The 26,154-nt window shown below is 52.5% G+C and overlaps 1 protein-coding gene across 4 annotated transcripts in view; it reads left to right on the top strand.

Moving 5' to 3' along the window:
• Positions 1-18,192, top strand: part of PRKCD (protein kinase C delta) — a 29,207-nt gene extending 11,015 nt beyond the window's left edge. For 2 of the 4 annotated variants that reach the window (XM_039867448.1, XM_039867446.1), the window contains exons 3-19: positions 5,291-5,413; positions 6,544-6,743; positions 8,026-8,086; positions 8,255-8,417; positions 8,516-8,547; positions 9,671-9,756; positions 10,012-10,141; positions 10,820-10,920; positions 11,560-11,656; positions 11,875-11,975; positions 12,139-12,312; positions 12,547-12,638; positions 13,257-13,319; positions 14,348-14,486; positions 14,665-14,853; positions 15,450-15,578; positions 17,441-18,192. In XM_039867448.1, the coding sequence (XP_039723382.1) occupies positions 5,299-5,413; positions 6,544-6,743; positions 8,026-8,086; positions 8,255-8,417; positions 8,516-8,547; positions 9,671-9,756; positions 10,012-10,141; positions 10,820-10,920; positions 11,560-11,656; positions 11,875-11,975; positions 12,139-12,312; positions 12,547-12,638; positions 13,257-13,319; positions 14,348-14,486; positions 14,665-14,853; positions 15,450-15,578; positions 17,441-17,599 (2,031 nt within the window). In that variant the 5' untranslated portion in view covers positions 5,291-5,298 and the 3' untranslated portion in view covers positions 17,600-18,192. Of the gene's footprint in view, positions 1-2,271; positions 2,293-5,290; positions 5,414-6,543; positions 6,744-8,025; positions 8,087-8,254; positions 8,418-8,515; positions 8,548-9,670; positions 9,757-10,011; positions 10,142-10,819; positions 10,921-11,559; positions 11,657-11,874; positions 11,976-12,138; positions 12,313-12,546; positions 12,639-13,256; positions 13,320-14,347; positions 14,487-14,664; positions 14,854-15,449; positions 15,579-17,440 lie in introns of those variants that run through there. The other 2 variants (XM_039867447.1, XM_039867449.1) reach the window with 2 other exon arrangements.
• Positions 18,193-26,154: the final 7,962 nt, after the last annotated feature.

Here is a 26,154-nt window from a genome sequence, read left to right as displayed (position 1 = left end):
GGGTGAGGGAGGGGGCCAGAAGGAGCCTGGAGTGTGGGGGATGAGGAGCTAGTCCTGGGGAGGAGCAGGTGTGGGGAGTATCTCCTGCTCTGGGACTTGGCCTTGACCTGAGACCGTAGCTGATCCTCCTCCCAAGACAGGGCTGGACAAATGGGGCTATGACATAGAACCTTGTGAGGGGCCTTGGAAGGGTCTTGCTAGCCCTTCCCCTCCTCCACACCCTGCTCTTCTTGCTGAGCCCATTTCCTGGGTTGTGAAACCCCTGTGGCCTCCTTAACGTGCTTCCATCTAGGAAGGCTGCCTGGGGAGGCCAGCCTCCCAGCCAAGCTGCTACTCGCCTACCTGCCCAGCCTGGCAGCTTCTGCCACACCTGGCCCCCTTGTCCTGTTTCAGCTCTGCTAGGGACAGCCTTGATCCCTCCTGCTGATCACACTGCCTCTTACTCTTCTTCTCTCCCACTGCCTGGGCCTCACGTGCCTTCTCCCTCCTTCATTCATCCTTCAAGGCTTATGTGGGCTGGACCTTGGCAGGATCTCCATCTCAAGGAGGGCCTAGTCCAAAACCACCCCCACCAGTCTTGACTGGCAGCAGGTGGTGCTTTGTATGGGTGGGCAGCAGGGGCTGCCCCAAAGCTGGGCAGGTGCACATGGAGAGAGTTTCATGGAAGGGGCATCCTCTGCTCCTCAGGTGTCGGTTTAAGGGAGCAGAACCCAGACCTACCAGGGGCCTCAGCTGATCTCTACTCACTCTTGCTTTCCTGGTCCTCAGTCTGTCACCTCTTGGTTGCCTGGCAGACTTTCTGAGGGAACCTCCCTCCATCTTCACACACACTCTAAGAGCTTGAACAAGGTCTTTCTTTCTAGGCCCCACTTTGCTCCTCTGTCTAGTAGGCATCACCCTGTGGCCTGTAAGACGGAGTCAAATGCCAAGGAAGGGCTGGAGTGGAGGGGACCTCATTGTCCTCGGTTTCTGCCTCTGTACAAAGAAGAGATGGGCATGTCAGTCTCTGAAGGCCCATCTCTTGGAGATGTTTTGACTTGCTGGGCTTTTTTTTTCACCTTCAATAAAATTGTTATCAACTTACATGCTGTAGAAAAATTAGAAAATACATTCCTGTTTCTGTTTGTGTCACCCCTTAGGCCATGTCCTCCACCTTACCTTCCTTGCTGAAACACACTCATGTGCACACGTATGGATGTGCAACATTCATACTTGTCTTCTGTGTCCCAGAAGCTCTGACCGGTACAGTTACTCTGGTCAGCTTGAGGTCAGCCTTGTCCACTGCCCTAGACGGGCTGGGAGCAGATTTCCATTGCCCCGAGGAGGTGACGTGCCTGGTCTGGCCTAGCCTGGCACCACCTTTCCTTCCTCTGGGCTGCTAGTCTAGGGCATGGTGGGTAGCAGGGCCAGTGGGCCCTCGCCCCCTGAAGCTGGAATCCAGTACGGCCTAGCCTTTTCCAGGGTTTGAGAACCAGAGGCTGGCCCAAGTGGCTGGGACAAGAAGGAGGGCAGCAGTTCAGGGGTCTGTACGACCTGCGTTGTATAGAAAGGGGCGGTCCTCAAGGTCAGGCCTAGGACTGGCCTAGAGCGGGTTGGGTGAATAGACTCCGGTCAAGCACAGGGTACCTGTCCTATTTGTTTTCTGTCTTCATGAATGTGTTGTGTGTGCTGCTCTCTTTCCCTTCATCTCTTCTTGACATGGCACATTGGAAAAAATGTGGGCTGACATATCAGGCAGGCCTGGATTCAAATCTTTCTGCCACTTACCGGCGTGTGGTCTTGGGCAAGTCACTTAGCCTTTCTGAATCTGTTTCTTCATCAGTAAAATACCCATCTCCTGGACCTGTACAGAGATAAAGTATGTTAATGCCATTATAAGCCTAATCTGGTATGTTGTTGGCCTCAGAGAAGGACGATCCTTCTTATAAATGGGGGCTCTGAGATTCACACCCAGACCCTTTGACTCCAACCAAGTCCAGTGCTCTCTGCTTCATTGGGCTGCCTCCCTTGTGTGCTGGAGAAGCAGGAGAGCAGAAACTAGGAGCCCACAGGTGGCTGGGAAAGTCCTGGCTGGCCTCAGCTGGCCCCAAGGATCTGGCCCCTACAGAACCCTGTGTGGGGTCCAACCCTGCCACCCCCATGGCCCTGCAGAACAGCAATGAGGCTGAGCCAGGGGCCTTCCTCTGGGGCCTGTGGGCCTATTTGCATGAGGCTATAAATAGTTGGTACACCTTGCTTTTGTGCCATTTCTTTACCTCCGGCCTCACCACCATTGTTCAGACACTCCACAAGGTAAGTGGATGACTCTGGCTCCACTGTTCAGGGGGGTCTTGGTGTGTAGGGGTCCAAGACCTCTTCACCAGTTCATCTTCACCCAGTCTGTCTCCCTCCTGGAGTCCAGGTAGTGCAATGGGGTGGAGGGAGTGGAAGAACCTGGCTGGAGCCATGATCTAGTTTTAGTCCTAGGACTAGGTGATCTAACCGTAGGGTTACTGCTGAGGAGCACCAGGAGGTCTCCGTCTTTGTGGTACTGTGGCTGGCTGTGCAGGTTTGGAGCTGGGGCCTGCTGTGGTTGTGGTTTTCCCTCTAGTGGCTTCTAGCTAACTGTGAGCAGCAGCTGCCCTGAGTGTGACTGCAGAGAGCTAGAGGACAGGCCTAATGGGCCCCGGGCTGGGCTTTGCCTCACCTTCCTAGGGCTTCTCTGATACTCTCTACTCTCCCCTCCTCCATTTAGCCCTTGAGTGGTCCCCATGGACAGCTCCTGCTAGGCCACCTAGAGGCAGAGGAGATCATGGAGTCTGAGGGCTATCTAGGCTAGGTCCTAAGGGGAGGCACTGGGCAGGAGGAACTGCCAGAAGGTGTTTGGTGCACCTGCTGCTTCAGGCTGAGCAGCTCTGTGCTCTTGGAGACTTGGTTGCCCTATCTGAGAAGTGGGCTCAATTATCAGAACTGTCTTCCCAGGCTGATGGGCAGGTGGAATGGATGCCATGGGGGATGTGACTGTATTTTAACTGAGAAAGGAAGTGCGCAGGTGAGAGATGGAAGGAAGAAAGGGTGATAGCATTAAAAAGACCCTACCCGGAGGCCTGGGGGATTGATGTTGGGTCTTGTCCCTACACATCATCATGACGATGTACCAAGGGACCACTCTTTATCTGGAAGATGGGGGAGGGGGGAGTTGGGGAACGAAACTCAGAGAAGCCAAGGGCCCTGCACGGAGCCCCATAGGCAAAGCAACATTGGTACCAGGGTCTTACACCCAGTTTGACCATTATTTTGCCGCCCAGGGCTGTCCTCTCTCCGCTTTCCCCAGGAGCCAAGCTCCTGTGGCGCAACTACCGTTTCATCTCTGCCCACCTGCCCACTCAACCCTCATCCACTGAGACACTCAGAAAGACTGTCATTGCCCCACCTGGATCTCAAGGTTATCTTGTGAGGAGGCATGAGGCTGAGCCATATCTGGTGGGTTCAGGCCCTGGGTATGTGGACACTGATATGTGGCAAGTATATGTTATGCAGAGGTGCTGCCGAACATTGTGGACCCCCAGGGAGCACTCACTTGGGTGTTCCACACCTCGGACCTCCAGGCCAGGCAGGGTGGCAGGAGGGGCATGATGTCTTTTTTGCTTGGAGGTTTGGGACACTTATCCAGACTCCTACATCCATTCCCAGCCAGACCCATGCAGCTCACTCTTCACTTCAACATTGCCTGAGTGCCCACCATGCACCACCCACTCACGTCCACACAGGCACACACATCTCCACAGCTGTGCAGTCAGTACACCCACATGTACCTTCACACATATCGACTCGTACACTCATGCATGTTCTGTCCCAGGGAGGAAACAGTGGGAGCCCACAGTTGGCTCTCCCTCCCTATTACTGAGAGGTCATGGCAGCTGCTTGGCTTGGCTCAGGCTGAAGGCTTTGAGACCTGGGTTGAGACTCTAGTTTGCACACCCACTCTCACTCCCTCTGAATAGGAGCCAGGCCCAGGTAGGGGACATGGTGGTGTCTGCCCCTCCTGGTTGCTCCTCTCTACTCTGGCTGCTGGCCTTAGAGGACTGGCCAGTCTACTGGGCTCGGCTATAGGCTGAGGTCAGTGTTTCCTGTGAGCTCATCTGGGCTGGGAGCTCCCAGCAGACTGGTCTAGCTGCTGCTCCGGCTTCCTTGTGGAGGAGCCGCGGGAGCCATCCCAGGGTAGTGTGGCTGCTGCATGTGCTCACATACTTGTGTGTGGGTAGGGGTGCGTCTCTGAGTCTGCCTCTCTGCCAGTCTATTGTGTTCAGGATGGAACATGAGTACATATGTACGTGTATGTACATGAGCAAGTGTTCATTCAGCCAGGGTTATGGAGCGCCGTCCTGTTTGGGGCCTAGACCTGGAGCCAGTGTCTGAGTAGGTGTATAGGAGTATGCAAGCGTGGGCTTGCACATGTGAGCATCCTCCATCAGGGTCACCTCTTGTAGTGACCCTCTATTTGAGGAACGGTGAGGAATGGGGGAGCATGGGGCCAACCTGTGTAATTTAAAAAGCAAATTCAGCGTTACATTGAACATTAAAATAGTGTTATATTTGGAAAAAAATTTGTTTGAAAGTGCAGGCAACCTTCTGCGTAGATGAGAGGCCCCCGGTCCCAAACAAAGTCAGTGCTTCGTTAATAGAATCCCAGCTTCAGGGGCTGGCTTGGCCTCAGGGTGTCAGTTTCCCTGTCTGAAAACTGGGGGTGGTTATCTTGGCCCTGCTTGTCAGCTTGAGTAGTTAGGAGCAAAAATCTTTGAAAACCAGAAAGGGCTATGTGGGGCAGGATGTAGGGAGGAGGGGCCACTGGCCTGCCCATTTTGGCCAGCACATGCCGGGTACCTGGCATATAGTAGATGTGCACAGTTGGGTATTAAATGGGCATTGAATGACTCCTCAAATGAACATCTAGGGGTCACAGAGTCAAATGGCTCCAGGGCCCAGGTAGGTTTTAGAGAAGAGTGAAAAGGAGTCCCTGCCTAAAGTAGACTGGCAAGAGTGCCTGTCCAAGGGGGCAGTGCCAGCCAGCTCTTGCCTGATGTCCCATCTTCTAGTTTTACCAAGGATGCCACAAATCTAGACTTATATAAAACTTCTCAATCTTAACATTGGCAACTAGGACGAGTGCATCATAGGCACCATGTGGGCCAGACTCAATGCTGTGAGAGCCCTGTGGGGAGCGGATACCTGACCACCTCCCAGGGCTGTACCTGCTGGTCCTGCCCTGCTACCCAGCCTTACCCCTTCTGTCTCCACAACCCCACTACAGGCCCCAACATGGCACCATTCCTGCGCATTGCCTTCAACTCCTACGAGCTGGGCTCCCTGCAGGCCACGGATGAGGCAAGCCAGCCCTTCTGTGCCGTGAAGATGAAGGAGGCACTCAGCACAGGTAGAGCTGGAGGCTTGGAGAGGTAGCAGCAGCCAGTGGGGTGGGGAGTCGGGGCCCAGAGGGTGGCACTGGTAGGGGCCAGGCCCTGTTCCCTCAGAACCTCTGAGAGATCCTGTTCTTCCTCATCCTCCTCCCTAGCCCAGCTGTGGATGCAGGACAGCAGAGGCCTATAGGGCGTCCAGTACTGGCAGCATGGAGCCCTCACTGGGGCTTGGGGCTTCCAACTCCTCCCCATTGGTTGTTTCACCCCATAATTTTCACACGTCTATCTGTGCCAGGCCCTGTACTGGGCACTTAGGACACTACTGTTTTCCAAGGCTGACCTGGCCCTGCCCTTGTGGGGCTCACAGTCAGGTGGGGGAGCCAGACAATGAGTCTTGTGATTGGGAAGCTGAGAGTAGGCACCGTCCCAGGCTAGAGTTAGGGATATCTTCCTGGAAGAGGCAAATATCTTCCTTCTTGTTTCTGCCTTCATCTGGCGAACCGTGTATCATCCTTTAGGTCTCAGCTGAGCTGTCCCTTCCTCTAGGAAGCCTTCCCAACCCTTAGGCTGGGGCAGGCCCCCTGACATGGGCGGGTCTAGAACCACTGGCCTTGCTCACTTCAATTTCGTTACAGCTATGATTTAACATTTACCTGAGGAATGAACTGGTTCACTTCTCTGCCCAGGACTGAGGCTCTAGGAGGGCAGGCACCAGTTTAACTTTTCTTTCTGCTGTTTCTTGCCTCCAGTAATGTGGCTGGCATGTGAAAGCTCTCTTCATGTGTTCACTGAGTGAATGCATAGGGAAGGGGACATCTCAGTGGGGCTGGAGGTAAAGGGTCACAGGAAGAGGGAGCAGCAGGAGAAAGGGCCTGGAGCTAAGACCTGGCAAGGCACCCAAGAGAAGCTGCCAGCAGTTCTGTGTTCTGGAGCACGTGAATGAGATGAGGCCGGTGAAGTGAGCAGAACACAGTTGTACAGGCTGAGGAGTAGAGACTCAGCCCCAAGGACAGTAGGAAGCCATGGCAGACCCTTGAGGGGAGGGAGGGCCAGGCAGATTCTATCAGGGCTGAAGGCTGTGGGAAGTCCAGGGATGGAGGGACCGAGGGGCCTTCACTAGATCTGGTTGGCTTGGCCCCTGTTGCAGAGCGCGGGAAGACACTGGTGCAGAAGAAGCCCACCATGTACCCTGAGTGGAAGTCCACATTTGACGCCCACATATACGAGGGCCGTGTCATCCAGATTGTGCTGATGCGGGCAGCGGAGGAGCCAGTGTCTGAAGTGACGGTGGGCGTGTCAGTGCTGGCCGAGCGCTGCAAGAAGAACAACGGCAAGGCTGAGTTCTGGGTGAGGGGTGCACGAAGTGCCGTTGTGCGTGTGTGTGTGTGTGCACGCTCGCGTGTATGGTGAGCGAGCATGGCTGCCGGGTGCAGCTTTGCAGCCGACATAGCCTGAATTCGAATTCTGGCTTTACGGTTTATCAAAGCCTTAGTTTTTCTGAGCCTGTTTCCAGATCTATAAAATGGAGAAGCTGCTAAAAGATTCTACTGCAGGGTCAGTCATTCAGATGAAATGAGCAGTTGGATTAAAAGGGCTAATTGTAGAACTGGGCACAGAGTAGGTGCTAAAGAGAGCCATCCTTATTATTGTGACTACTTTTTTCCCTTTTGATTTTGTAAAGGCAGGATGTGCAAATAGTAAAACATTTCAAACTGTATGTAAGAATGTGTTTGACCCTAACCCCAGGCTCCAGGCCCCCTTCTCAGAGGCACCCATTGTTCCCAGTTCTGTTTAGAATGCCCAGGCAAGCATCGGGGAGCATCAGTTATGATCTTCAACATGGGAAGGGTGAGAGAAAGGGAAGGCTGATAACCCGCTACTTACCTGCCAAACTAGGACTCTGCACATGCATATTGTCCTGTGTCCCTCGTGACCACAGGATGCCAGTGTTGGCAGAGCATCTCCTGCCCCTTGGGGTTACATGTGGTCTCCTGCAGCCAAGACGTCCCCTGGAAAAGACTCTGTGACCATCGGGGACCCTGGTCAGCCTCCAGTGAGGGGTGAAGGGGTTGGGCCAAGAGAGAAGTTGACCCAGGCCTGCACTGACCCTCGGCCAGTGCTGAGCTCTCTGTCTATTACCCCAAGGGACAATGTCAGTCACCAGGCCTGGGTTCTAGGGGTGGTGTGGGTCCTGCCCTTAGAACCAGCCACTCTGTGTCAGGAGACTGGACATGCAGAACCCCTGACACAGAGAGAGAGAACCAGCATGAGTGTGTCAGTGTGCATGTGTCTGTGTCTCTGCATGTTCAGGGGGGCAAGGGGCCTCCATTCTAAGATCCTTGTTAAGGGGACAGCAGGGTTCAAGGGTGGGGAGTTTCCCTTTTCACTCTGCTCCTGGGCCATGTGGCCAGGCTGGGTGTGGGCTGGAGCCTTTCACTTCCCCAAGTGTAATAATACCCCTTGGGTTGGGGGCGTGGCTCAGGGGCGGGGCTGGGCCTGCCCACACTGGTCAGACAGGTGTTTGCTAGGCTGCCAGGATTTCCTTGGCCTTGAGGGGGGCCAACCATGGGGGCGGGTTCTGAGTCTGGGCCCGCCCTCCTTGACCCTCCCCTCACCCTCACCCCTGCAGCTGGACCTGCAACCCCAGGCCAAGGTGTTGATGTCCGTGCAGTACTTCCTGGAAGATGGAGGTAAGACCCTCCCTACCTGGGCTGGGGATGTTGGTAGAGGCCAGAGCCAGGACAGAGGTTTAGAGAAGCAGCCTCTGTAGACAGTCTGTCCAGGGCCACCCTGGGAGGGACTGCAGGAGTGTTGCCCCTCTGGGGCTGCAGCTGACCTCACTACTCCATGGCTCCCAGATTGCAAGCAGTCTATTCGGGGTGAAGATGAGGCCAAGTTTCCAACAATGATCCGCCGTGGAGCCATCAAACAAGCCAAAATCCACTACATCAAGAACCACGAGTTTATCGCCACCTTCTTTAGGCAGCCCACCTTCTGTTCTGTGTGCAAAGATTTTGTCTGGTAAGGGCTGGCTGTGCCCACTGGGGGTGGAGCGGGGGTAGGGATGGGTACACCTAGTACTTCCTCACACTCACCCTGCCCGGGGATTTGCCTTTCAGGGGTCTCAACAAGCAAGGTTACAAATGCAGGCGTAAGTATCTCCACAGTCCGGTTTGTATGTATGCGTGTGCCTGCCATTGCCTGTGTGTGTTCACAGGAGAGCCTGGTCCCTGTGTTGAGACTGCATGTCTGTACTAAAACTCTCTATCCTTGAATGTGCACGTGTGGGATTTTCCATGTACGATAGCTGCATTCAGTAAGTGCTGGAGCTGGCTTGCTCCGGCTCATGAAAGCCAATTCTGTGTATCTCCTCTGAACTCTTGGCATTCAGTGACATCACATTGGTAGACTGAAATAGGCCACAGTAGAGTATTTACATAGAGATCAGCCAGGGCTGCCCATCAAAGCTCTTTACCCCAAGAGAGGCTGTTAGATCGTGACTGGCACACCCACGTGCTTCTGTGAAATAACATGTGCGTCTGGGTATACACATACGAGCACACCTTTCTCTCCAAGGGTGCATGCACCAGGTGTTGTGGGCCGGCGGTTATGAGCACAAGCTCTGGAGCTAGACTACTTGGGTTTGAATCCCAGCTCTACCACTTCCTAACTGTAGGGCCTTAGACAAAGTTACTTAACCTTTCTGTGCCTCAGTTTCCTCATCTATAAAATAGGGATAATAGTCATTATGGAGATCAAATGGGATAAAATATGTATTTTAAATGTAGCTAGCACATGTTAAGCATTCTACGTAAGAAAACTTGTCATTATTATACATGCTGTGTATGTGTGTTCAGGTGTCTGAGCTAGGGTGCAACTGTCTGTGTGTGCATGTGCATGAGAGCTTAGAAGCTTATGTCCTGTGGCATAGTAAAGGGAAAGGAGGCTCCCCTGCCTCCACTTCTCTCACTGCAATACCTCACTCCCCTCACTTCTGCCCCGTCCCACCCCCGCCCCCGCCCAGGACTCCTTGAGCCTTTTCTAATCTCAGATCCATGGGCCTGTCCTCTCTGCCCTGCCTTTCTCAGGCCCCTCCTTCAAGGGCTGGCCAGAGGAAAGAAAAATCAAGCTCTGGGCCTGAGGCCTCTGTGGGGTGAGGGTGTGGGCAGTTGGGAGAACGGTGGCTTTGTGTAGGGGGCTGGACTGAGCCAGCTCACAGACTCTGCTCTTCCTGGTGCCTTCCCATCCCCCTCCTGGGCCTGTGCCTCCTCAAGAATGCAACGCTGCCATCCATAAGAAATGCATCGACAAGATCATCGGCCGGTGCACCGGCACTGCGACCAACAGCCGGGACACCATAGTGAGGCTGGGGCAGGGCCCTGGGGATTTGGGGGGGCTTGGCCACGTGGGAGGGATTTGGGCTGTTTCTTCCCCGTTCCCTGTGGGGCTCACCCTTCCTCCGTTTTTCTTGGTTTTTCCTTGGACCTCCGGGTTTCCCCATCCCTGGTGGAGCCCTGTTGGTATCTCACTATGCATGAGGTTTGGGGAGAGCTAGGAGTTGGGGAAGGGGCTAGAGCTGACATGTGACCCTTGACCTGTGACCCCCTCACCCCAGTTCCAGAAAGAACGTTTCAACATCGACATGCCTCACCGGTTCAAGGTTTACAACTACATGAGCCCCACCTTCTGTGACCACTGTGGCAGCCTGCTCTGGGGACTGGTGAAACAGGGATTAAAGTGTGAAGGTGTGTGCCACCTAGCTCTGCAGGCTGGGGTGGAGGTTGCGGAGGGGCTCCCAGCTGTGCCTACTTACCTGGACCTCATAAACTCCACCTAACTGATGCTGCCTTTGCCCCCTTGCTGAAGGATTGCACATGGGGTGGCCTGGGCAACCCCTTCCCACTGGCCCGACTAGCTCTACCATTTAGCTGCTGTATGATCACTGGACAAGAGGCCCCACCCCTCTGACCTCTGCATTCTCAAGTGTAAAATAGGGGTAAGAGTAGAGTAGGACCCAGAGTCACTGCTGCACACAAGCAGGTGCTCCCCAAATATGCCTCAGGGACCCTCTCCCCAACCCCAGCTTTACTGCTAGAGGAGAAACAAGAGACCCCTGGAGAAAAAGGGACTTGTCTAGGTCATCCCACGCATTCTTTGAAGGGTTCGGAATTAGGTCTCATAGCTTCTGATTTTTCTTTTTCTTCTTTAAATAATGAAAGATTTTAAGTGCTTTTGATGGCTTCAGATACATTTTTTCTAAAGACAGGACACCCAGCAGACCCCCACAAAAGCCTTTCTCCTGCTCTTCCTCCACGCCTCCCTGTCCTGGCTGGGCCTGGGGCAAGGGAGACAGTTCTCTTGGAGTCTGTTGGTTGCCCTGCTTGGGGTGGGGCCCTGATGGCCTTGCTTCTCTCTCACTCCAGACTGTGGCATGAACGTGCATCACAAGTGCCAGAAAAAGGTTGCCAACCTCTGCGGCATCAACCAGAAGCTCTTGGCCGAGGCATTGAACCAAGTCAGCCAGGTGGGCAGCGCTATGGGAATCCAGGACAGATGGTGATGAGGTTGGGGGTAGTCAGGGCTCACACCCACTCCCAGGGAAAAACAGCAGGGGGCTTTGTACCCAAGATCCCACTTTTGGAAGATCCAGTTCAAGAAGTAGATCTCAAGTTATTCAAGTACATTACTTGAGGGTAAACTTGGGGGCTGCAAGGTTGCAACACTTTGAATGAAAAGCCTTTGTGTGTATATGTTTTGTGTATGCATTGGGTGGGGCTGGGGAGTTGAGGATTGCCACAAAACGTTAAGGTACAATTCTAGAATCAACCACGAGTGAAGACAACACAAACAAAAATCTATTGACTAAGTGGTTGGGAAGGTGGTGTCTAATTTACAAAACTTTTGTTGTAACCACTGCCTTCCAAAGCACTGAGGCATCCCTGTGCTGCTGGAAGAGAGGGTGTGTGTGCGTGCGCGTGTGTGCGAGTACGTGTGCGTGTATATGTGTCTATGCACTGTCTGGGGGCCCCAGGCTCTGCCCCTGCTGTCCCTCTTTGGTATCAAGGGTGGAATTATGGCTGGTTGGGGTCCTCCCTCTGGGCTGGGAGTTCTAACCATGGTGTGACCAACTGCCTGGACCCCCAACCCCAACCCCTCCCTCCAGAGATCCGTCCGGAAGTCAGAGACGGAACCTGCAGAGCCTTTTGGGATCTACCAGAATTTCGAAAAAAAGCCAGGAGTCTCTGGAGATGATGTCCCAGGTAAAGCTGGGCCCATTCCCCCCAGGAAAGCCCCCACTCCCCACTACGGTCCAGGTTGAGACCTAGCCTCTCTTCTCAGTCAAGTGGGGCCTGAGAGGACATACCACCATGAGGGATGAGCCCCTTCCTCTTTGAGGCCCCTTACCCCAGCCCATCCCTGGGCCCCAGGTGAGGGACTCAGCCAGTGGAGAACTGGGTCTGAAGTGTTGTTTCTCCAGCAGACAACGGTACCTATGGCAAGATCTGGGAGGGCAGCACCAGGTGCAACATTGAGAACTTCATCTTCCACAAGGTCCTGGGCAAAGGCAGCTTCGGGAAGGTGAGGTGCCACATGGCTCTGGGGTGGCCCAAGGGACCTGGGCCCAGCAGCCCGGAGCCATCTGTTTCCCACCCTCCCTGGCTTCTTCCTGGTTGTGTAGGGCTGTGCTGCCCTGGCCTTTGGCCCAGGCCTTTCCTGCTTAGCACTGCCACCCACCCTTCAGGTGCTGCTTGCAGAGCTGAAGGGCAAAAAGGAGTTCTTCGCTGTCAAGGCCCTCAAGAAGGATGTAGTTCTGATCGACGATGATGTGGAGTGCACCATGGTGGAGAAGCGGGTGCTGGCGCTCGCCTGGGAGAATCCCTTTCTCACCCACCTCTTCTGCACCTTCCAGACCAAGGTGCTTGACCTTCTCTCTGTCAGTGTCCCTGGAGCTACAGCCCCCCTCAGGGCAGGGCTGTGTCTCCTACTCAGACCACTTGAGGCAGCGCTGTGTCCTCGTCCTCATACTCCCCAGCACAGGGCTGTGTCTCCTCCCAATACATCCCCAGGGCAGAGTTGTCCACCACTTCCGTGGCCCTCAATGAGGGAGCCTCCCACCCATTTCTGTGCCTCTGCACCCTCCCCACCCCAGGATCACCTGTTCTTCGTGATGGAGTTCCTCAACGGGGGGGACCTGATGTACCACATCCAGGACAAAGGCCGCTTCGAGCTATACCGTGCCATGTACGTGAGGGCCCTGCGGGCGGAAGAGACTTCTGCTGCCCTGCCTCTCATTCCTTCTTTCTTCTTCTTGGAGAAGCAAGCCTGGGCTAGATCTGGGGTTGGAGGGATTTGGGGTAGCCAGGGCCGCCCCCACTGTATGGGAAATCTGGGCAGTGGGTGAGCTCTGGCTGGGAGCACAGCACAGACATGTTGAGTCCTGTTCCTTCCTTGGGCTTCAGCCAAGGCAGGTGGTGATCTTGCACAACTCAGGACCCTAGTGTGTGACCTCTGGACTAGCACGCAGCCCCAAAACTGTGTGTGTGCATGTGTGTATATATGTTCATAAATATGTACATGAATAGAAATGCATACACTCTTATGACATAAAATTGTCTTATTTGGAGGTTTTCCTTCATAATTTTTTCTGCCCTGGCTGCCAGCCGTGCGCACACACACACACACACACCCCACCCCACCCCCTGCTGTGTTGCCTGATACAAGATGTACTTGATCTCAGCCCAGGTTGTCCGTGGAGTTATTTGCAGCATTTCCTGCCCCTGGGGGTGGGGATGAGGGACCAAGGAAAAGCAAGGACTGATTGGCAGAAATTCCAGAACACTTTCTCTCTCTCATATCCAGGTTTTATGCGGCTGAGATAGTCTGTGGACTACAGTTTCTACACGACAAAGGGATCATTTACAGGTGCGGAGGTTGAGAGTTGGGGTTTGGGGAGCTTTTAGGAGGGGAAGCTCTAACCCCATCGTATCCTCTGAAATTCTCTGAGTGGGGCCCCAGCCCAGCTATGGCCCCATCTCCACTTGGAGTTAGTCTTTAGTTGGGTATTTGCTTAAACCTCCTACTCCATTGCTAGAATTCCTTTGGCCCCTCAGCTGAGGCTGGCACGGCTCCAGGGGCTGAGAACTCACTGCCCGTACTCAGAGACATTGTCGGGAGCGCAGCATTGACTGGTGTCGTGTCTCCCTTCCTCGGAGCAATCAGTCTCGCTCTGAAGTTCCATCTGAGCAGTCTAAGCTTCCACCAATAGGGACTGGTTTCATAAATTTACCCACCCCAGTAAATGATGGTCCCATCCTACAATGGATTACTATGTACCCATCAAAAAGGCCGAGGTCATGCTCTGTGTCCTGATGTGGGACGACACCAAAATATATTGTCAAGAGGAAAAACAGCGTGTATTGAATGTTAGAGTTCAGGTTTTAAAAGGTGAGGATAAGATGCATGTTGTAATGTGCTTGTCCGTATCTAGAATCACTCTAGGGAAGGCCTGGCAATCAAGGTTAGTGGAAGGTAGACTTTGTGCTATTTGCCCTTTTCTAGTACTTGTTATTGTGTGCATAAATTACCTACTCACCCAACCAAGTACATAAAAATAAACATGGTCTCTGCCCTTGTGGAGTTAGACAAACCTGAGCCCAGGGCTACTTTCACTGCTGACCAGCCAGGTGACCCTGGGCAAGTGACTCTGTGAGCCTCATTTTGGGCTTCAGGAAGTAGGACAGCATGTGTCCAGCATGTAGCACACAGTAGGTGGCTTGCAAGAAGCATCTGTTTTAGTACCTCTTTCTCTCCTGCTGCTTCTTTCTTCCTCATTCCCTTGTTCCCTTGGGGAGGGTCCCAGGCTTACATGACTGAAAATGAAGACATAGGGGCTAGGGGCGCAGGAGAGGAAGTGGCTCCTGAGGACTCCCTTTCCTATCCTTTCCCCTCAGGGACCTCAAGCTGGACAACGTGATGCTGGACCGGGATGGCCACATCAAGATTGCTGACTTCGGGATGTGCAAGGAGAACATAACTGGGGAGAAACAGGCCAGCACCTTCTGCGGCACTCCCGACTATATCGCACCTGAGGTGAGCTGGCACCCTCCCAGCCACCGGCCTAGGCAGACACCTTGTCTCAACAGGGTAGAGCCAGGAAGGCTTCCCAGAGACAGTGATGTCCACGCCAAAGCCAGGAGGGTGAGGAGGCCTGGCCAGGGCTCATACTCTGGGGCCCCTCTCAGCTCCAGCACCCCTTCTCCTGCTCCAGATCCTACAAGGCCTGAAGTACTCATTCTCTGTGGACTGGTGGTCCTTCGGAGTCCTTCTCTACGAGATGCTCATTGGTCAGTCCCCCTTCCATGGTGACGATGAGGACGAACTCTTCGAGTCCATCCGTGTGGACACCCCACATTATCCACGCTGGATCACCAAGGAGTCCAAGGATATCCTGGAGAAGGTGGGAGGCCCCGGGCTAGGCTGGCTGGGGCAGGGACCAGTATACATGGGGTTACAGGAATGCCGGAAGCCTCCTGTCTCTGGAATGGCAGCTGACGCTCCAGTCCTAATGCACTGAGTGTATTACTCTCTCGACACATTCCCAGGAGCTCTTGTATAAGTACCCTGAAGTGAATCTGCCTGGCATGGCAATTACAAGCTTAGGTCAGGAGACAGACCCGAAGCTGAATGCTGAGTCTGTCTTATGTGTCTGTCTCATGTGCAAATGGAGGCTTCAAAAGAACCTGCCTCACGGTTGTTGGGAAGAAAACATAAATGTTATGATACTCAGGTCTGTGCCAGGCAGAAATCAAGTACTCAACAAATAGCCACTGTTTTCACTCACGAGTCCCAGCAGCCCCCGTCCACAGCTTGTTGTTTCTGGGGCAGCTGGGAGCACAGCAGGCCAGAGAAGATCCCAGCAGTCCCAGAGGCCCTGGGCTGCACCGCTGGGCTGGGCCATGCCTGCCTGAGCACCCTGGATCTGCTTGGGGGTTTGCTGAGGTTCCGATTTCCTACAGCCCTCGGGTACTAACCGGGGCCCCTGCTGGGTTGCAGCTGCTTGAAAGGGACCCAGCCAAGAGGCTGGGAGTGACTGGCAACATCAAAATCCACCCCTTCTTCAAGACCATCAACTGGACTCTGCTGGAGAAACGTCTAGTGGAGCCGCCCTTCAAGCCCAAAGTGGTATGTGATCTAACTCTAGTGGGAGTCCCTTGACTTGATGTTGCCACTGCTGTGTTTTAGAGTGGGCACCTCCTTTGCCCTGCCTCTCTCCAGCATCGTTTACATGCTTTCTTCCTCCCTTCTTCCAGCAAACCTGCTTCCCTGATCTCCCTGGCATGTTCATTCACAGCTTCTACACTGATATTCCTACCCTCTCTCTCCTCACTCAGTCAGTCATTCAACAAACACTGGAAACTGGATCCAGCCATTCTTCAACATACATTCTTTAGTGCCTACTGTATGCAGGGTACTATGCCTTAGGAATCAGGGTTAAGGCCTCTCTTCCTCCATCCATCCAATCCATTTTCCAATAAATATTGGAAATACTGAGTGCCTGTTGGGTGCAGAGCGCTGTGCTAAGCTGCTCAGCAAAGTGGGAGGCCCAGCCCGAGAGCTGGAGGAGCCCTGGCTTGACATAAAAATATGAAACTTTAACACAGATGGCCATGATATAACACAACAGTACGAGAGATACCACAAGGCCACACATGATCAGTAGTCATCAAGTGGGTCTGTCAGCAGGAGCCCAGAATGCATAGAATGGGGTGGGTCTGGAGGGAAGTGAGGTGTGGGCAGGGCTGGGGGCAGCTGGGAGGTGTTCCAGGTAGAGGAGGGATGGTTCACACAAAGACTCAGAATCCACAGAGGCCACCAGGAGCCAGGAGGAGAGCAGAGGCAGGTTAGGGCCAGAATTTGGAGTCCTCCAGACACCTCAGAATTTGGACTCTGTGGCCCTTCTCTGATCACTGTTCCTCCCTTCCACTCCCTTTCTCTCCTCTGCTTCCCCTCCTTCATCAGGACACGCTGTCCACTGGGCCGCCTGTGTGATGTGCCCCATGATTATGCCTGGAGTTGCAGAGCACTTCCCTTGCTCTAGGGACCTTAAACTGGATGCCTCCTGGGCTATGTACATCACTCCCAGGCCAGGCCAGCTTCAGGAAAATCATGCAGGCTGCCCTCGGTCCCTCGCTTGTGATAGGAAGAGGATAGATTTGATTTCTCTGCACTAAAAGCACAAGTCTTGGAGTGCTGATTGGCTGCCCCTGTTAGTGGGAAGTGGTGGGGCTTGTGGCGAGTGGCCCAAGGGGCCTTCAGCACCAGGAGAGGACATGCCAGGAAATGGGTGGAAGACTGCTCTGCTCTGCCTGTTTTTTAAAAAAGCCAGAAACCTGGATTTTTTATGTCGAATTTCCCCATTTAAAAATATTGATTCAAATGCCATTAAAACCCACTGCCAGCCAAAATGATTGTACTTGCCAGCTCAGTTTGGCCAGAGGGCCACCAGCTTGCGATCTGTATTACCATTTTCCATTTTGCTGCATCCTCAGAAGCAAGAGTTGGCAAATTTTTCCTGTGAACAGCTCGATAGTAAATAGTTTAGGTTTTGTGGGCCACATGGTCTCAAGCAGCCATAGGTGATACATTATTGAATAGATGTGGTCACGTACTAATAAATCTTTATTTATGGACACTGAAACATGAATTTCATTTAATTTTCACATCATGAAATATTATTCTCCTTTTGATTTTTTTCTTAGCTTGTGGGACTTACAAAAATAGACGGTGGGTGGGGTTTGGCCCATGGGCTGTAGTTTGCAGAACCCTGCTCAGGACACGCCCACCTTTTTTAATGCAGGTCCAGGGTTCCTTGCTGGGGGAACTGGCATCTGCCTTCTGGCTGGGCTCCTCTCAGGCTGTTGGGAGACTGCCTTTTCTGTTCTTAACAAGGACAGCTCCGGCTGGGCCAGCCTGACAGGGATTCCGAGGTGTTTGGGAGGCCACCCTTTGGGTCCCGCTCACCCACCCCTACCCTCTGCCCGCAGAAGTCCCCTGGAGACTACAGCAACTTTGACCAGGAATTCCTCAATGAGAAGGCGCGTCTCTCCTACAGTGACAAGAACCTCATCGACTCCATGGACCAAACAGCATTCGCTGGCTTCTCCTTTGTGAATCCCAAATTCGAGAGGCTCCTAGAAAAGTGAGGTTCCCAAACACACCCCGCAACCCACCCCAGCCAAGGAACCTGGGTCAGCCAGCATGGCCTCCCCACCCAGCCCAGGCAGAGCAGGTTTGCCCAGCCCCCTGCATCGGCACTGGCCTGCCCCCCACGATAAGCAACTGTGTGACTGTTGTGACTGCTGCTGCCATCCCCACCCCCACCCCCAGGAGGGGCCTTGGCGCCTGTCTGGCTGGGCTCTTAATGGTACTTCCTCTGTGAACTGAGTGTGAATTTGCTTTTCCTCTGCCCTCAGAGGGAAACTGTAAATCCTGTGTTTCATTACTTGAATGTAGTTATCTATTGAAAAAATATATTATATATATGCATATATATATATGTATACACATACACACATATAATAAGCTGTATATATTGCTCAGAGAAAAAACATGGGGACTGGTAATGTGTTGATCTTTTTTAAAAAAGTATGTACGTATATATGTATATAGGTATATACACATATATATGTGTATATATATATACATATATATAATATCAAAAAAAAAAGGAGCGCAAGCTATTTGAACCCCTAGGTTCTTTTATTTGTGTGTCTAAATAAACACTGAATGGTACTAACTTGGCTGTTGGGATGTGTTTGTCCCAGAAAGCTGGTGGCTGCTGCTCCCACTTGTGACAGCTGTGTCCTGAAAACTAACTGAGCTGTTAGCTGCAGTCACAGACCCCTGCGCTTTCTCATGCAAATGTGTTTGTATTTATAGGTTTCCTCTGGTTCTAGGGCCCTGGGCCTAAAGCGGGGTTTTCTGGGTTGCTTACAGAGCCCCAGATGTCTGTGTGGGGTGACGGAAGAAGGTGGAACAAGCTGCAGGCTGTTTCAGGAGAGTGAGGGGCCAGTCTGGAAGAGCAGAGAGGTGAAGGCCTGGCTGGAAGGTACGAGCGAAGGCCTAAAGGCTGACCCAGACTGGAAAGGAGGACAAGGAAGAGAAAGTTGATATAGCTCAGGCTTCAGGCAGATCTAGATTCAAATTGCAGAGTGGCCAAAAGACATAGGCATGTCACCTAATTATTTTAAGCCTCAGTTTCCTCATCTGTAAAATGAAGACAAGGCAAGGCGATGCTAGATGTAACTCCACACCTCATTACTATTTATCCCTGACCTTGCCACAGCGAGGTCTGTGTCTGAGTTCTAGAATCTATTTCTCAGGAGCCCTTGCCTACCCGGAGAGGGGGAGGGGAGCAGGGTAGAAGAAAAAGGTGAAAAAATGCCGAGCGGCTGGATCGAGGTTGAGAGCCATGCTCCAGTGTGCCAGTCGTGTAGTGAGGAACCTGGCTCCAAGGTGGTGGTCAGTGTCCCCTGAGCATGCAACTCTTTCTCCCACCACCTTCATGGCTCCCCTTCTCCCATTTCCTATTCCTTCCTCTCGCTCTGCCTCTCTCCCTTCTGCTCCCTCTTTCTGTCTCTAGGGCACAGGCCTTTCCAGCCTCTCTGGTCCAGCCCCCAGCCCTTTGTCCTTAGAGGTAGGCGAGGCGCCCTCGGCTCCTGATTGGCTGGCCCTGGCAGCCAAGCAGATGACTTCCAGCAAGTTCACTTTTCTGGGCTGGGGTACAAGTTTCCATAGCTGGAGAGAAGCGGGATGAGATGGGGCTGGCCCTAGCGAGGGGAGGGGGCTGTAGGGATGAGGGGGCTGAATTCTCCCCAGAGAGACCAAATGTCCCCCTCTGCTCTCCACCCACCATCCTATCAGGACACACTCGTTGAATCCCTTCTCTGCATAGAGCAGCACAAACGTGAGGACTGGGGCTTTGTCTTTTGGGCTCACAGTCAGGCAGGAAGACAGCATGGCATGGGATGTGCTAAGGGATACTAGGGCTGTGGGATCCCAGAGGAGCCCCTGTCCCCTACCTATGTTGCAACACACACAGGCCCCAAGAACCTCCCCCTTCCCCCTGGGGCTGTCCAGAGTGGGTTTAGAACAACAATATGGTTGGTGTTTGAATTCAGAGCCCCTTACAATCTCTCTACAGTTTCCAAGGCAGAGCTTTGCACCCAGAGCCCCAGTTTCCTTCTGTGTGGAATGGGGGAATAAGTAGCTTATTAGCCAGAGGCAGTGGAGGGTGGTAGAAGGAATATGTTACCCGGAATTGGGAGCCTAGGTTTTGAGTTCTCACACATTCTGAAACCTCCAAGAGTTCATCGGGCCCCTCTACTGTAAAATGGGATCATTAATTCCTACTGCCTTGTGGAGCTCTCAGCTTTAGGGAACCCCTTAAGGACTGATACTGGTGCCCCAGCATGCCCGGCAAAGCCCAGGGAAGGACAGGGGCTGGGCCTGAGAGGCTCACTTCAAGCAGAGTGAGATGGGGAAGCAGCTGTCAAGGATGCCGCCACACTGCGTGGGAGGCCGTTAGGCTCTAGGTCTGTTTCTAGAGTTGGGTAGGTGCCAGGTGGGACCCGTCAGTCTCAGGAAATGCCTTTTGGCGCTGGGCCCAGAGCCACACTTTCACTGGGATGTGGGAGTCCAGAAGCAGGCAGGCTGCCCACCCCAATTGCCAAGTAGGTGTACGAACAGAGTTGTGAGCTCGACTCCCACCGTAGGGCTGGCTGGGACAACACACCCCACCTGAAATGCGTGCGAGGCTTCAAGCTCAGTGTTGAGCAGAGTAATGCGGAAGCTGGAGGGCCCAGGGGGCAGGAACATGGACTCTGCTGTCCGACGGCCCTGGGTTCAAATCCTGTATGTCCCTAGTTGTGTGATCTCAATGAGTGACAACTTCCTGGAGTTTCAATTTCCTTTTCTGTGAAATAGGGATAACCATGCTGCTGCTTGTCGAGTAGAATGATGTCTGTAAGCACATCCCCTGGGCTCAGGACACAGTGGATTCTTAGTAATCAGCAGCCATTGTGATCCATCCCCTCAACGGGATGAAACATGGCAGGATGTTAGGCCTGCCGGCTGCACAATTGAATCCCTGGGCCTTCTGATTGGACTGTAGTAGGGCAACTTGGCAGTTTCAATTAAAACTTAAAGTGCCACTCCATGTCCAGTGACCCCTCCTTCTCAGGCAGAGCCACCCAGAGAAACCTCACCCACAGGGCCCAGGTGGCTGGCCCAGGATGCCCACCTCTGCAGGGATTAATTGGGAAAAACTGGAGGCAAGCAGAACACCCAGCAGTTGGGGAGCTGGTTAAATCCTTTCCTGATGTGAGAAGTGTTGCAGGGCTAAGAGATCAAAAAGATCAACTGAGAGAACCCAAGGTTCAGAGTGATTCCACTCTGTGGTTCTATGTGCCAGCTTGTGAAGTCACCCAAAGGTCCGGGAGCACAGTGTGGGGATACAGAGGTGAAGGACCACAAGTCCCTTTAAGTCTGGCTCTCAAGTTAAGTGTGCAGCCCATACTGGTAAGAGATGTCCATTATGGCAGGTTCTAACCAGCAGGTCTCAGCCCTGACTGTACATTGGAACCCAATGCCCAGGTCTAATAAAAGGATGATCTCTGGAGGGGGCCCAGGCATCGGTACTTTTAAAGCTCCTGGGAGAGTCCGACCTGCACCAGGATTGGGAGCCAATTGGGTGAGGCCCAGGAATATGCATTTTGCATAGTTATCCAGGTGAAGCCAGGAAATGCTGCTCTGAGCAGACCGCACCCTGGAAGGTGAAGTTACCGCCCAGGCTCTGTGTTTGGCGGGATCCCACGCTAGAGGCTCCCTGCCAGAGCTCCCATCGCTAGTCTAAGATTGGTGAATGGAGGTGGGAGGCCACCTCCGGGGCCGGGATGCAGCGCCCCCTGGTGGTTGGCCAGCGCAGACCTGCTTTGCTGCAAGGTACAGTGCTGGGTTCTTAACTTTGCTCGTGTCATTAGTCCCTGGGGAAACGTTCCTGCAAGGAATTGCTGGAGGACCATTTTGCAGAGACTCAAGAGACACAAAGCTTACACATCTAGACAGCTCCCCGAACGTTAAGAGGCTCTCTGGGTCAGTCCATATCTCAATCCCATTCTCTGACATTCACCCCAACATTAGTCACATTTCCTCAATTTATTCCTTATTAAGACGTGCATAACTGATGAGTTGGGAATTCCCTGTTTTCTGCAAGTTTTAATAGAAGGAAATAAGGGGGCACGCAGCATTTGCCAGGGTGGGAGGGGCTAGTGGGCTTCAGAGCTTCCCACTGATGCCCTTGGCCTCATTCCAGCAGACTGGGGGATTTCCAGTCTCTGCAGCCCACCGTGCACCTGCCTCCTCCTTGGCTCCCTCTAAGCTAGATGGGACCTCAAACTGCCCTGGGAGAAGCTGGGGACTGGAGGCTGATTTTGGTTCCTCTAAATACTGACCACTATCCAGGGCACCTTCTTATCTCCTTAGGGCTGGGGCGGGGGAGATGCACACAGCTGAAAACATGGAAGCTGGTAGCAAAGAAGGGGAAAGAGGCCGAAGAAAGGCCCCTAAAAGTGTGAGCCAGTCCTGAGTCAGTGTGGCCCAGGTTAAGCCAGACCTGCAAGGTTTGGGGCACTGGGGTGCTCTCTGCATCTTTTACATGATTGAATCCAGACCTCACCAGCTGTGGCCTTGGTGACTTAAGTCTTTGGAACTTTAATACCAGTTCCCAAATCAGGCCCTAAAGTGGCCTTAGAAGACCCCCAACTTCTGTTTCCCTGCAGTGAAATACATACTCTGATGGCCCTCACATTTGCTGTTTAGTCCATGTTAAGTACTATACAAGCCCAGAGCCTTTTTGGGACAGTGTTTTTCATTTTCTTCTGAGAGGGGAGTTTAGCTTTCTATTGGTTTCACCTGTGGTGGTAGACGCAGGCACTGTGGGTGGGTGGCAGTGTTGGGCTCTGTTCCTGACTCTTCATGCATTCATGGCACAGGTGCCTGCTCTGTGCTAGGAGCTCAATGGGCATCACTTTGAGCCGTCACTTAACAGGTATGATCTAGCACTCACTGTGTGTGGCTCAAGAGCCCATAAGAGTGACACTCTGGGTCTAGCACTGTGCTTGATACTTTTCCTGTACCATTAACGTCAATTAATCCTTACAATTCCATGAGGAAACGACTGTTAGTCTTCCCATTTTATGAATCAGCAAACTGAGGCTCTGAGAGGCTAAGGAATTTTTCCATTGGATCTGGGCTTGGGGCTCTACTGTGTTGTTTCCCACAGAGATGAGCAGTCTTCTGGGCTTGCTTAGGAGCTAATGGGTAGAGGTCACAGGTCTCTTGTCCTGGTCCTCAGAGGCCCCAGGAAGAGGGAAGGTAAGCCTGGTGGCAGGCAGGGGCAGCAAAGGGCAGCTAGGATGGGGCGCTGGCAGGCTGACTCGGAGTTGGAAGGACCCTTGGAGATCACGGATCTGCACTGGGGCTCTCCATGGATCCAGAGTAGAAAACTGAGGCTAGCAAGGGGAAGGGGCTAGGCCAGGGTCACACAGGGAGACCCTCGGAGGGAACAGCCAGGTATGTTCCCAGTCTTCTCCCTCCTATAGGGCAGAAGCCTGGCTCGCTCTTTTTGCCCACTGCAGACTCATACTGAACACGGCATGCTGTGGGTGGTCGGTAAATGTTGATGAATGAGCACAGGTGAGTGAGCGAACAGAAAGTATCTACTGAGTGCTTACTACACACCTAGCACCGTCCTCCTCTTCACTCTGCTCCCCTTCTCCTGCTTCAGTATGGGGGTGGGGGCAAGTCCTGCCTTGGCACGTTAGCAGCAGCAGGCAACCAAAGCCTAGGGACCTCAGAAGTCCATATCCACCAGCACCAGCTGAGGGTTGGGACTCAGTTCAAGAGCAAGGCAGCTGCGGCTGGCCACGGTTCATTAGAAACCTACCATCAATAGTATTGGCAAGGCCTCTCCATCACTTCCTAGGTTTTAAATCATGATTTCAGGGACAATTAAGCCAATGAGACACACTTTGCATGAATTATAAATTAAAAATAATGCACTGCATAAAATGCTTGCATTGAATTAAAAATAGATTTTGTTAGCTTAATTGTTTTTGAAGGCTGGTTGGAAACAAGGAGTTTTTTTTTTTAAAAAAAGATTGTCTTTAAACCCTGGCTCAGATTTACTGTAGCTGGATATCAAATGTCCCTATTTATATTGGACTCATACTCAACCTAGTATGTGTCAGGAGGTGGCAATGCTCATAGCCAAACCATAGGATACAGGCTTGGAGATGGATCTGGGTCTACAGCTGCCTGTGTCATCCTCAGGTGCTGCTATGCCTCTCTGAGCCTGTTTCCTCATCTGTAGCTTGTGCATAATAGTACCAGCTTTATAAGTTTGTTATGAAGCGGATGCGTGGAAAACTCTTTGTGCAACCTAGCACACAGTAAGTACTCAGGAAATCTAAGACAATTGCTTTTATTCTTAACTCCATGAACATTTTAAGTCTTCATGCATGTTCACCTTAACAATGCATAACAATGCATGGCTGGGCCCAGGCTAGGAGCATCCAGGAATCCTGTAGAAAAGGGACATAATTTTCTTGAGATAGGTGTGGAGTGAAAAGCCGTGGATTATGAGTCAGGGGTGGGTTCCAGACCTGGCAGCAGGATCCTTCACTCCCTCCCTGTGGGCTTTGGGTCATCAGCCAGCTTGACAGCAGGAAAACGAGTGTCTAAGACTGATATGAATGGCGAGTGGGACTCATGTGGTTTTAAATTTTGAAAAAGAACATTTGAATGTCAAATGTCCCAGTTCTTGGCACAAATTAAAACCAAATGATATGAAAGGCAAAAATTACCACTGTCAAGAAATTCTATTGAACATTGTGACAACAGCAGAAAGAGCAACCAAAGCCTGGAGGGTGGCCCCTTCTCTGCCCCCTCTTGTTTGGTCTTACGGCTCACACTGAAATCTCTCCCTCGACCCTCATGACCTTCCCCAGCATGTTCCAGAGGCAGAGCTGGAGAACCTCCCACAGGCCCCCAAATATATCCCCTACTGGTGGCACCAGGAAGCAGATATGCTGGCTGGGCTGATATTTCGTGAGCAACTACCAGAAAGGCAGATCCTGTGCTGCAGGTTTTTCTAGTACATTTGTGGTCATGATCCTGAAATGAATGCTGTACTGGTTAATTCATTACGTGAACATTTAGTGAGCGCCGACTGCACGTAAAGGACTCCGCAGGCTATTGAGAAACTAGTGTTGGTCCTGACAACGCTCATGGCCATGTCTGTAGAGTGCAAAGTTGGAAACAGCCCAAATGTCCTCTACAGGAGACTAGATCGAGAACTAGAGGTGAATTCCTGCAGTGGAATGCTGGTTCACCACTTTCACTGTGGGAGAGAGCTACCTGCTTTAACACCAACAAAATCTCAAACCCATGTGAAGGAGAAAAGCACACAGCAGAAGGATATGTGCTGGGTGATGAAATATTGCAGAATAGAGCAGCTTGTGGCTCAGGGGGCTTCTTTGTGAATTGCACAGATCCATGGGGATGAGAACACCTTGCCAAGACACTGTCTACCTCTGGGGGGTGAGGGAGAGGCCTGGGGTCTGGAGAGGGTACCTGAATGGCTTGGCTTCCATCTGTGACGTTTTGCCTTTTTTAAAAAATCTGCAGCATGTAGGCAAAACCATTAGAGAGGTTCAAAGGGTTCGGAGGAGGATCTGTGGATGCTTATTTTAATCTGTTTTTTATGTCTAAAATGTTTCATAATTTTTAAAAAGTGTTTTTTAAAGAACAGGTAGGCGTTCTGTCTCTTGACCTGACTGCTGGGTACCAAGGCATCCTTTTAAAATGGCTTGTTACACTGTCCATTTGTTCTATGTGCTTTCCTTTAGGGAGGTGACATTTCACAGTTTTTAGAAGTTAAAAGGAATAATAAGTAGGCCAGAGGCTGGGGCCAGAGAAGCAGTCCCAGGCAGAGCACCTTGCAGAAGCCCAAGCCTGGGAACCAGGCAGAGTCCCTTGTGTGCAGGACCCTGGGAGTCCAGGACCAAGGAAGGTGGTCCTTGAAGTGTTTTCACCAGCGTCTGGTGCTGTAGGAGGTGGCTATGTGGCCTGCGAATGGAGGTTATTATGAGCCTGGCATTTCTTATTGGAGGCAGCAGGGGCAGCTGTGTCGATGGGGGAATTTGTGGCAGCAGCAGGGGCAGCATGATAGCCGGGCTGTGGTGAGAGAGCGGAGTGGCCCTGGTGCAGAAGAGCAGCTGCCTTCATGAGTCTGGTGGGCTTTTCCAGGGCCTTTGGGAGACTGATGCACAGCACAGGCAAGGGTGATGGGAAAGCTGTGTTTTTCTGGGGGAAGCGACAGACGAGCTTTAAGAGGAGAATGTTGTTCCTAAAACTCCCCAGTGTTCTTTCTGCATCAGAGCTGGGGAGTCACACCCCAAGCATGGTGCTAGTGTTCTCAAGGCAGTGCTGTGTGGGCACAGGAAAGGAGGGGCACCTGGCATCAGGGGAAAGGCTAGGTGATTCTGACAAGTAATCTTACCGAGAACACTCACACATAAAGAAAAGCGTAGAGACTGATTCTGCTGCAGACAGACCAAGAAATAAATCACCAGAGATAAAATTGCTGCTCTTTGTACCCGGCTCCCCAACACACGCTCCTCATTTCCTCTGCGTTCTT

This window comes from Pteropus medius, unplaced genomic scaffold (assembly GCF_902729225.1).
Source record: "Pteropus medius unplaced genomic scaffold, Ma_sr-lr_union100, whole genome shotgun sequence".
Taxonomy (NCBI): Eukaryota; Metazoa; Chordata; class Mammalia; order Chiroptera; family Pteropodidae; genus Pteropus; species Pteropus medius.
The sequence above is the reverse complement of the archived record's forward strand: the minus strand, read 5'-3'. Positions and strand labels throughout refer to the sequence as shown.